We start from the raw sequence: 13,109 nt of genomic DNA on the forward strand, positions 1-13,109 counted from the left end.
TTTGACTCTGTGGCAGTAGGTGTAAATACATTGACATATTTATTTTTGAGCCGTGATGATACTGGGTTCGAATCCAGGTGTATCTAATACTTTTAAAGACTTTTAAATAAACAGCGATAATGCAATGACATGAATTCTTTATAGTACATATGTTGCTGTGTGTTGGCATAGCACAGCAGGGTTATGGGGCATTGCATAGAGATAACCACAGCATTGTACTACCACTTACTATTACTGCACATTGGTGAGTGATGCAAAACTTTTCAGAAACAGAGTCCAAAAATTGAAGGGATCCATTGTTTTTTTCCTGCTACTTATGTGTGTTGTGTGGGATTCTGTTTTTTGACCAGATCATAGGTGTTAAAATGGGGTAGATAAGAAAGTGGTGAAATGGGGAGCAAGTAGGGGGGAACAAAGGGAAAGCAATACAGGAATGTACAAGACGAAGGCAGGAAAGAACCATAGCTATCCATTTCTTTAATTATATAAATTGACAATATGTGCAGAATATTAACTGAATTTGAACTGTCACCTCCACAAAGAGGGTTGACAACAATCCAATCATATTGTATAGCCAACTGGATCAAATCAAGTGTGTCAAGAAGACATGTGCAAAATGGAAAGCTTTGTATGGGATGTTTTTTTTTTTTTTTTGTGGGACAGGTACCCATTTTTAATTAATTTAGAAGGAGGGGAAGCAAATACAAACAAATAAGACAAACATGACAAGACAGGGATGTTAATGGACACAAACGGTTGGTGGACACTATGATTGGGGTGAAGGAGGGGACAACACAGGGTCATGGACATCAAGCTTGGAGATAGTGAAAATTGAGTCCTCACTCACTGGCTGGAGTGCTTAACATCTCCTCCTATAAACCATGAAGGAGAGCAGCCACTCCATCCAGCATAGGCATACACCAATGGTTTGGTGCAAAACCCTAAAACCATCGCTGGAAACTCCCTGTGGGTGATGAAATCACCAGCTCTGCCACTGCTCCTGGAGGGTATCACTGCACCAGCTTCTGAGGCAGTACTATCTGAGGGCACAGGTAGTGTAGGGGCAGCAAAATCAGTGCTGCCAGTTTGACTTCCAGATATGCTATCCATTGGTGCTAGAGCCAGTGGAGCAAAGGAAGGCTGATCCACTGGGGCTGGCCTCCCTCACTATGCTGTGTAGCATTTAGTGATGTGATACACATGGATGACAAGGAGACATTTTGACAATACATAGAAAATAAAAAAGTGAGATAAGGGTTGGGGTGAGAGAAAAAAAGAGAGAAAAATAGTACTATTATATGTGACACGCAATGCATTAACACAATTATACAACTTTTTTATATGAAGTATTTCATTTAAGTATACATCCTAACAGATACACACTATACCACAGATTGCTTAAAATAGTCCTTGACATGTGCATATATTGTACATATGCATGTTCCAGGTATACAGATTTGTATTTATGTCATTTATGTCACCTGTATAGAGTTTTTAATTTAATGTAAGTATTATTAAAGTAATAACAGTATTGTACAGTTGGGAATCATGGTATTTCAACCCAAAACTTCTAACTACAGTCTGATATTGAACTCTTGCAACTGGTTTGTGCTACAGACTAATGCATGCATACTTGCTTTTACAGTTGGGATATGCATGCTCAATTTGTTGCAACTCTATAAAAGATAAAAACTGTGTTTAGCTTTTAATGCAACAATACCATTTCTGTTCTGCTGCATACATACCACTTACTTCCATCAGTCTCTCCAATGGAGCAACATGAGCCTGTTGATTGAACTCATGTTCAGTGGGAGCTGAGGAAAGAACAGAACGGAACAGAAGAGCATTGTGCGTACCGGTCTTGAATATAGCTAGCTTTCTAAGTCTTAAAGTACTCTGTTATTGTCATACTTACACAGCTATGGGATGTCCACAGTCTCAAATTCCTGCAACCATAGGTTGAGAGTATCCCTTTTCCTCCTGCATAGGTCATTATAATGATGCCTATATTGCTTTCCAGTGTAGTGGATACCAAGGGCACTGGATACAGCCTGGGCCAAATTATTCCATACCTAAGACTTGTATTGGGAGCCAGAATAGACCCCCCCCTGCAGAAACATTTGTATATGGTGCTTTAATAGGAGTCCAATAAATATCCTGTACTCCTGGACACCCTACCTCTGTGCCATAAAGTGTGCACCTGCTCCTCCAATGCCAGCCATGTCTGCCAGCCAAACTACAGCAATGGAAACTGATGCTTTCCCACCAATTCCAGTTATCTTGTTTATTGGTAGAGGGCATACCCGAGCAACGATGCCAACTGCATTTGCATGATGTTAAGCAGGGCACAGCAGTGTCAAGCAGTGAGGAATTAAATAACTGAAATTGGAAGGTTAATCTAACACTTGGCCTTAGTTTGAGGGGTGTCTACTGATGTAGCCTGGAAATATATATTGGAAATTGAAACGTAACTGTTAGGTGAGTTAAGTTTGCAGATATGCACTGGGGCAAAAATGTAATGACCTGACACATTTTTTTTATCTTTATACATTGAGGAAAATTTACTTTTACAGTGTGGGATTCAAACCTAGGCATAAGTGACAAAACATTTTCTTCCACAACATTGATTTTCCATCTTTGCCACAGAGCAAGTACTGCTCAGACATCGTCAGGAATCATACATAAATACAGGTGACAATTTGAGCTGTTACACATATATGTGTGCATGTGTGACCTGACAAGGTTAGATCCAGTTGTGTATGTGTCTTAGGTAAGCAAAAGAGATGCCCTCATAATCTGACAGATTTGGAGTGCTTTTGCAAGGAGGAGTGGGCAAATATTGCCAAGTCAGGATGTGCCATGCTGATAGACTCCTACCCAAAAAGACTGAATGCTGTAATTAAATCAAAAGGTGCAGCAACAAAGTATTAATTTAAGGGTGTGCACACTTATGCAATCAGCTTATTGTACGTTTTTTATTTTTTCTATTTTTCCCCTAACAGATTTGTTTTTTCATTTGAAACTTACAGGTTATAGGTCACATTAAAGGTGGGTAAAGTTTTGAAATGATTTATTGTGGCCTCATTTTTTATATCATAAAAACCTGGCTGTACACTTTTTATATCTACTGTAGAAATTGCAACAATGTATTGTTTTTAACCTTTGCCCTTTTACAGACACCCTGCTTGCAGATGTTCTGCTGGTGTTCTGTCTGCTTCCTGGGTGGCCCACTAGTCCAGTTTGTGTACTGCTGTGCTTCCTGCAAACAAAATAAGCACATCCAAACCTGACATTAATTTTTCTCCATTTCTTGTGTTTTCGCTAAGTTGCACATTGTGCAAACACTGGCCTAGAAAAAAAAAAAAAAGGAAAAAAAAGGCACAAGATATTTACCTGACATCATCTTTCTCACAGAAACATAGCTTAAACCACACATTAAAAATGAAGAAGTACTTCCCTCTGGTTATAGCATACTACTAAAAGACCGTGAAGATAAAAGATGAAGTAGAGTCACTCTCCTCTATCAGAACAACAACAGTGATGAACTATTTAACATAGAAATCCCTGTATTTAATAATGCAGAGATCCTACTTGCTAAGGTAAGACTAAATACACAAAAACAGCTAAATATCTTAGGATCATATATCTCTCCAAGAGGTAAAATCAAAACCCTATAATCTCTTCTCCAATGGACATCAGAAACCCTCCCCAATGAAACCATTATACTAGGTGACTTTAATATTTATTGGACCTTACTTAAATCACCCAACCCCTCAAATCTTATTAACCTTTATGGATTTGCACAGCTTATACAAACCCCTACTAGGGTAGACAAAACCTCAAAAAAAAAATCAATACTAGACTGGATTCTCACCAATCACCCATCTTTCACCCATAATTTTGGTACACTACCTGACGCTCTAAGTGACCATCTCTTAATCTTCTTCATCAGAGACCAAACTAAACTCACTAGAACTAGCTCTCTTAAACACATCAGATACACTAAAAACTTCAAGGCTGATGGCCTTAATAAAGCCCTTAAACACTCTAACTTGTCCCTTCTTTTAACACTTCCTTTAGATGAAGCAGTTGAATATTTCAACACTATCTTCTTAGGCCTTCTCAACCAACTTGCTCCACCAAGACAGATCCACAATAAAGCCATCTATGCCCCATGGCGTACCAATAGCACTAGGCAACTTATGAAACAAAGGGACAAAGCATGGGGCACTTGGCACAAAAACAAAACTACTCCTAATAGGCAGACATTCTTACAACTGAGAAACACTGTAAATAAACAAATCAGACTAGACAAACAAAAATACTATAGTGGAATTTAAACTAAGCATAATACCAACCTACAAAAGTTCTGGGCCACTATAAACAGTATTCTTCAACCAGGTAAATCACCAACTCCTCATCCAAACATAGACACCACCTGTATAAACACAGCCACCAAATTCAATGAGTTCTTTACCAACTCTTTATTAATGCTGTCAACAGACCCACATTCCTCAACCCCCCACCATACTATATAACCCATCAAATAACACTAACTCCTTCACCCTTCAACCTGAACCAACTTACACCATCTATGGACACCTAACCAAACTTAAACCCACCACTTTAGCAGCCGACAAACTACCTGCCAAATTCCTACAAATAGCCGCCAAAGCCATTTTTTACCCAGTCTCTACAATCATTAATAGATCTATCTTAGAACAAAAGGTGACACTTCTCTGAAAATCTCCTACATTATACCAATACACAAAGGGGGCATCTCCACTGACCTAACAAACCACTGCCCTATAGCTATACTTTCCCCACTGGCTGAAATACTGGAAAAATGTATCCACACATAGGTGCTAACACATCTCCTCTCCAACAATCTTCTTGCCGAAACTCAACACGGATTCTGACCCAACCAGAGCACTACCACTGCACTCATCAATTTTAGTAACCTAGTAAATATGCAATGCAACAACAACCAACTAGTGTCAGCAGTTTTCTTGACTTATCAAAGGTGTTTGATACAGTCTCCCTTACAAAACTAATAACATCACTCTCACAATTAAAACTAACTACCCCTACTCTATTATTGTTCCAAGACTTTCTCTCCCAATGCCAACAAGCTGTTCAGTTGAAAAACTCCCTTTTCCCACTACTACCTGTAAAACTAGGAGTACCCCAAGGATCAATCCTAGGACCCCTACTTTTCATTATATTTACAAATAATCTTCAAAGGGCCACCCCTCTAGCAAACATGGTTCAATACACTTGCAACAACACTTCCACCTCCTCAAATTTATCAAAACCACAACAGGATACCAAATGCTGTTCTTATTACTTAAAAGTAAAAAGGAGAAACCACGTACTATAAAACATGAATAATTTATTCTAGCTCCTCGGTGTTGCCACCTTTTGGTTCAATACACTGATGACTTCAACTTAATCTGCTCTGCTCCCACCCTCCAAAAACTTCAAATCAAGACCCAAGAAGCCTTTACATCCATCGAAAGCTGGCTTACACACTCCCAGCTAATACTACATCCTAAAAAGACCCAACTTATGCTCTTTTATCCTTCTAAAGCAGCAACACCTACTCGTCCATTCTCTATTTTTGTATCAGATAATACCCCTATCTCCCCCGTCACACAAAACAAATTACTAGGCGTCATTATTGACAATAATATGAGATTTGACAAACACATAACTCATACAATAAACAAAATCAACAAAAAAACTAGGTACTCTTTACAGATATAAAAACTTCTTAACCAGCAACAGTAAAGATACCCTAGCTCATACCCATCTTCTTTTTACCTTACTGTATGCTTCTCCTGTCCTAATCTAAACAAGAGTGATTTTTACAAGCTATCAGTATGCTACAACAAAATAGAAAAATTCACCACAAACTCCTCCTACTGCACCCACCACTGTCAGGCCCTAAAACAGCTTTCCTGGCTGGAACTCAATAATATCTTAGCTCTAAACCAACTTCTTCTAGCTCATCAAATACTGTACCAACCTGACAAAACTCCAGCCTTACAAGAACTGATCACCCTCTACTCCAATAGCCGCGAACTTAGATCCACTAACAATGCACGGATCGCAATCTCCAAAAGTTATTATAGCTCTGGTGACTCCCTGTATTCTAGCAACATTGCCAAGACTTGGAACTCCCCTACCACTACAAATCAGGTTACAACATAACAAAACCATCTTTTAAAAACAATTTGTTTCCCACCTAAACAACTCCTGGACATGCAACTGCCTAGCACCTGGTTGACATATTCTAACTCCTTTCCCCTACCCATTATTCAACCTCCTCTTTAAAACTCCCAGAGATGCACTATGTGTTATCACACATTACTTACCAACTCACTGCTGCCTACTCCCCACTGTCCTGTCTATACCCATTAACTCTCCTATAGACTAAGTTGAAAAGGTTTCCCTTAAAATGTCAATGCACCTCATATGAACTAGTCTATATTCTCTTCCTTTTTTAGTTTTCCTTTCTTGTTTTATCTTTACTAAACATGCTGTATGAACAAACATCATATGTTACTACCTGGAATACTTTTAATTGTACGTCTAAATCTCTATGCTTATGTAAATATATTATGCAATCATGTTACCTGCTATATTTTATAAGTGAATGTGTAAACCACAATGCTTGTAAATGTCTTATGTATAGTATGATAGCAATTGCTCTGGAGCTTTTCTCCCCAGGCCTCCACTGAAAATGGACAGCTCTGTCCAGTCAGACCTCCCCAGTAAACAAATGTAAAATAAATAAATAAATGAGGAAAAGCAATCTATGATATACACACTAGAAATATTAGTACATGTAAGATATTTCTACATAAGTCTGGATTTGAACTCTTACTGCAATGAACCTTCAGAACACAGAAATGCTGCCTTTTCCTTCTTTGCCACACAAACAGCTTTGCAGCAAGGAACTGAAATCATTCTGCATACAACCAACATCAGCTACAGTAATATGAAACCATGCAGCTATTATTTGTACATTTATTATTTTTGGATGTAGTGCACTAAGTGATCACACAACCAGTTATGATTATTGCTTGCAAATATACAGCTCTGTCTTACCTCTCTGTGTTTGTTGGTCATGCTTCTCTTATCTGACCAGTAATTTGAGAAATGCAGTATGTAAGCCATTCTATGTCATTGTCCTTAAATGTGTGAAGACATTAAATGGCAATAATATCATATACAATTGCCAACAAATGAAGGGGAGGTTGGATGTTAATGAACAGAACCTGTAAATTGTGTGCTGCTTATTTACATTCCCAACCATGACAAAATTACATCTAACACTTTGTAAGTTTAACCTGACACACCCACTGGATGTAGAGCAGCCTACATTTTCCTTCTCTCAACCAGTAATCACTCACAATCACAATCCATTAAAAACAAACACTGAAGGTATACCTGCTCTATGTTTGCATCGGATACATGAAGCCAAGTATGTGGGATTCAGCAATTCTAATTAGTTGACACCTGATTTACATCTTTACTATGCTGACAGCCCTGAATCTACACCATAAAAAGGCAACTGTGTAGCTAGGGAAACTGAAGGTGAGGAAAGTTGTTTATGTGGAGAACACAGAAAAAAGACTCTTTCTTTGGTATATATCTTCACAGAGGATTACAGAGCTTAAGAAGGTATGCTTGCATTTTGTCAGCTACATGCTGCATATGCTGAAATGTAATTAAGAAAAATTTGTACAACAATATATATATATATATATATATATATATATATATATATATATATGTGTGTGTGTGTGTGTGTGTATACATATATTTTGATTAGCAATGGCTTCTACATTTTTTTCTGTACGCATTAGTTAGAAGTGTACTAATATCATGGGCATGTTTGTCAGGGCATTTCACAGGTATACACGATTGGCAATACCTTAACATGGAATGTTTTGTGCCTGTAGACATGCTTCAGGGCAGTTCATTTTATAGCACTTTATGTTTCTCCAATAGGTAATACTGAAATGCAACCTTTTATGTTTTATCTGTGAGCAGTTATTTTGTAGTTATGTGATATTTATGTGTATTATCCTTTTGTTGTCTTTTGGGACACCTAGGGCTATGCCACCCAGGCATCTCAATCCTCAAAACCACCCTTCACTGACAAGAATCAGGTCATTTTTTATTATTTTAGGTAATGTGGTGACTTCCTGCTTGAGAGAGGACATAGAGATATGTCAAGCAGAATATAGATTTGGCAGCAGATCTTTGCAGAAGTTAATGCTGTGGGTGATCACAGCAGGACATATGACCAGGTGTGCCATAGGGCCACTGACATGATCTCATCTGCATAGAGGTGAGCAGCTGCAGTGGACTGTGATTGGGTGGTACCAGGGGAACCTGCTACAGAACCACTACTAACAGCAAGTGAAGAGTACCTGGCCACTGCCAGGGATCCAAACAGCTCCCAGAGAAGTGCAGAACAGCATGTCCTTGACATTGGAACTACTGCTTCAGGGACAGCAAGCATGTCCCAGGATGAGCTTCCAGGTAGGCTTTTGTATCTCAGTTGTTAAATACTGTTGTATATTAAAACAATTTATATCAATACATTATTTCTGTTTCACAAGAAATTGTTTTTTGGGGGGAGGATTGAAGATTACTACAGTTAACACATTCTGACTGATTAGCTTAGGTTGGAGTTGTCATCTAAGTTTTTGTGAAATTATAGTTAATGAACTATAAAGTATAAAAACTATTACCCACCATGTTACTGTTAATTGTGATGATGTCCTTACTTTTTGCTTAACTTTTTCCAGGACAATCTGGCATGCATATCATCATCTGCACATGGTAAGCTAATCATTTTTATGTCAGTACTAATGAGCAATTCAAATATATATTTTAGTATGTGATGTTGATGTCAGGACTGTTGTGTGCATATTGCTGCACTGTCTAATAGTGGCAGCACTGTTATTTTGGTAGCATATATTGGGCTATAGCAGTTTAGGCATATGTTTAGGGCCATCATGGTGGCACAGGCACATTCCCATATGTGCTCTAGAGAAATGCTTAGGGTTGTAGATGAGGCACAGGCTGACATGCTTGACTGCCTCCATTGTGTTTCCAGTTCAACAGATCGGATGAATAAGATGTTGGAATGAGAGCTGTCTGTAATGGAATGTTTGCTGGGAGGGGGATAGCATCCTCTTGGGTGTAAGCCATCCACATCATCTGCTGTTAGCCAATGAGGCTGTGTCCAGTCAAGCTCCCATAGTGGCAGTACTTCCACTGCTCCATCAGTGGGAGAGCTGTCTACACCCAGCTCATCCAACAGACATCAGTCATGTTCAGGTTGTAGCAGTGCATCTGACCATGGATGTGGGCATGCCAGTGCAACTCCTGGCAGAGTCAGTTCTCATGGCCAGGGATGACAACGATGAACTGCCACCTCTACCATGCATGGCTCACACCTGTCTGACATACCAAGATGGAGAGCTAGTACAGAGCTTGGCTGTATTCATCCAGGCACCCACACACCAGTTTCAATTGGAGGACCCCTACAGACAGACACACACACACACACACACACACACACACACACACACACACACACACACACACACACACACACACACACACACACACACAACAGTTACATGGTTCAACTTTTCAGCTTAAAACTCATTTTGTCTCACTGGCCATTTGTTGCTTTATCAAAATGCCTGCCTGCTTCTCTTTCTTACTCACACACACTCACTGACCTTTAGTGTCAGCCTAGGATTCCTGCCACCCCCCCCCGACACCATGTGCAAGTGATGATAACTGTGCCATATCCCTGTTTTGTATGATTTGGATTCAGGGATGCATAAGCATTGTGTCTAATGCTGAGGGTGCATAGCTGACTTAGTGCTTAGTTTACCTGTATTTGTGATGCTGAACTGGTAATTCTACATTTGACTTATATTGGTCTTAGAAAGTTAGACAGTTGAAAGCATCAGCATTTTCCAATTTTATTGTGAATGATCTTGTGAAGGTTGTGAAGTCTGAAACTGCAATGTGTATAATTATTTTTTAACTTCCATTACTTTCTAACTTCTTTCTTTAATGATTTTGCAGTACAAATGTATGGTGCTAAACTGAGGGCATGCAGTGACCACCTTTTGATAGGTATGGTGGTGTGAAACTTTGATGCCTGAGACCTATTGCCTAATAATGGACACATATAAGTCAAAAAGGTCTCTGCAATCACATGTTAAGGTCATTTCTGTACAAATCTTCCACCTTTTACTTGTTTACACTACCAAGTAACAAAATGCAAGGATATACCAATCATTCATATTATTACACAATACACTCCAGGTTCAGTACTTACTTTGTAAATCCAGCATTTGCAAAAGTTTTAGTTCAGGGCTGTCTCTATCTAATGCAAGCAGTACACAGCCAATACACAGGGAGGTAAAGGTTGTGAAAGTTGCCTGGCATCAATGTTACTATCGGAGTGAGGTTTTAGGCCCTTAGGTGGTGAGTGAGTGTGCTATGCATTGTCTCTTCTCCAATGTGAGTGCAAATTGAGCATGCCTACATCTGCCTACACCCACAGCAGCTGCTGCTTCACCCTCTGACTCCTCACCTACGTATGGTTGTGGTGACCTTGGCATTGGTGGTGGGATGTGTTCTCCTTCCCCTTGTTGATCATGCTGAAGCTGTTTTCTCAGGATGATGTTGTAAAGCATGGCACATATTGTGAATATTTCAGTACATGTCCATGGATTGTACTGCAGGGCTGCACCAGATGTATCTAGGCACAGGATCCCTGACTTGAGCAGCCCAAACACACAGTCTATGATATTTCTGGTTTGAGCATTTGCCTTATTATGGTGTTCTTCAGTGGGTGTCTGCACATTTCTGATCTGTGTCATCAGCCATGATTCCAGTGCATAACTTGCACCCCCCAGTAAATGACCCTGTGAAATATCTCCCTAGTGAACATCTGATACAGTTGGGAGGTGTGCCATATATGTGAGTCGTGGTAACTACTAGGGTTGCCAGCACACACATTTAGGATGACTCCCTTGGCATTACACACAACTTGGCAGTTAAAAGAATGAAAGCACTTTCTATTTATGTAGACCCTTCCCTGTTTTCCAGGTGGTGCCTCCATTTCTATGTGTGTGCAATCTGTGGCACCCAGTACTTCAAGGTAGTGTGCTACAGGGTAGAACTCTTGCATATTTCTGACCCTATCCTCAGGAGTACAGGGAAAATATATGTAGGCACTAACATGTTGGGGCATAGCATTCAAGAATCAATGGAGGATCCTGGATGCTAATGCCTGTGACAACCGCAGCATGTCCACTGTTGGTCTCTGAAAGTACCTGTAGCTAAGATTCTAAGTGCTATACATGCCTTTGTCTCCACTGGGATGGGTTCCCCTCAGTTTGCCCTGGCTCTGAGTTAAGGATGACTGAGGTTATCGAGTTCCTGTAGTGTGTCTTTATCTACCCTGTAACACTCTACAATTTTCTCATCATGTAGATTGTAATAGGTTACCCGGGGGCTGAAAAGTCTTCTCCTTCAACAGCAGCACCTAACTTTGTTTCTGTGTAGACTTCTTTCTGTGGCTGTATTCCAGTAGGTTTGGAATTCAAAGGAAAGCCCGGCAGTGAGTCTACAAAGTTGCTTTATAGCTTGTTGAATAGCTCTTCCATCTCAGATTGGTTGATTGGCAAACAGTTCAGCTGTTCATGCTGTAATTTGCATGCTGTGGTGTTTACCTTGTTTGTGTGGCTGTGCGTGGCTCTACACAGCATGCAGTGCCACTTACTGAATCCAGAACGGTGCACCATGATGTGTACACAGTATAAACAGACCGTGTAGGCTTTATTGAATCCGGCTTCAGATCCTCCCTTCTGGAAGCCTAGGAGTTAAATATCAAAAATAAATGTGCTTTAGTTAGTTAATAAGTGAAATGTAAAACTTGTAATAGAAAACCAGAAAAAAGTGTGGTTGCTTACATTCTGTATCTTTGCTTGCTTTTACTTACGGGGTTCTGTTTAATGCTGATGCAAGCATACGTTTTATAAAAACATGCTAGAAAAGTAATAGCTAGCAATTTATTAAGGATTCCAAAAGTTTCTTTCTTTAGTTATCTAACAAAATAAATACATAAATAAATAAACTTTAAATTACACCACGTTTAATGGCCGTATATAACATAACTATTTAACTTTCTTTCTCTTCAGCAGAGACTATAACTAACATATTATTTATAAAGTACTTTGCATACATTATTTTGTTATATTAATTCCCTTACTTTACCTTTTTAGGTATGCAGGAAGCCTCAAAAAAACTGACAGAGTCTTTACATGAAGTTTATGAGCCTGAATGGTATGGTCGAGATGATGTGAAAACTGTTGGACAGGTAAGAAAATTGAGTACCTTATAACTTACATCTGTTAACTGGAAGGATATGACATTAGTTAAATCTATAATGAAAAGTGTTCAGTACTGGGGATAAGCTGTACATCTGCTAAGGCCACTGGCACAACCCTCCACTCTTAGCATGTACTTAAGGACAGTGTTTTCTATAAGGAACAGGTATAGGACAGATGGATACTCTGTTCTCATGTTTACTGTTACAGAGGAGAAGTGAAAAGTTTCTTGGTGCATTATGAGTCACAGCAAATAAATTCTAAACATCAGGCAAGATTTCTTAATCATCCATTCTCTTTCCAATACATCATGTGCAAAGACATTGGTGCTTTCAACCTGAAACTGTATCCTGTCCTTATGAATATCAGTCACAAATAAACCACTGACAAAAAATACACAGTGAATATTCATTTGGGATTTCTCCCTTCACTTAATCTTTCACTTCTCCTTCTATGTTTTCCTTTTTGCATTTTATTTCTCGTTTTCCAGTCTTCCCATCACATTTCCTGTCTCTTTTTCACATAGTGAGGTCATAGTAGTTATTATTTGCATTGTTTCTGTACACAGAACTGCACTGAGGACAGAGAATAAAACATGTTCCTGTCAAAATTCCAAGGGACATAAATATAATGCTGAGGACACCAGAACTGAAAATGGAAATGTAGGAA

At 39.2% G+C, this 13,109-nt stretch overlaps 1 protein-coding gene across 1 annotated transcript in view; it reads left to right on the forward strand.

The window, feature by feature from the left end:
• Window positions 1–13,109, forward strand: part of AMPH (amphiphysin) — a 1,643,383-nt gene that overhangs the window by 888,119 nt on the left and 742,155 nt on the right. Inside the window, exon 4 of the mRNA XM_044064832.1 lies at window positions 12,336–12,430. Within this exon, the coding sequence (XP_043920767.1) occupies window positions 12,336–12,430 (95 nt within the window). The remainder of the gene's footprint in view (window positions 1–12,335; window positions 12,431–13,109) is intronic.

This window comes from Protopterus annectens, chromosome 3.part0 (assembly GCF_019279795.1).
Source record: "Protopterus annectens isolate FY-2018-M chromosome 3.part0, PAN1.0, whole genome shotgun sequence".
NCBI lineage: Eukaryota > Metazoa > Chordata > Ceratodontiformes > Protopteridae > Protopterus > Protopterus annectens.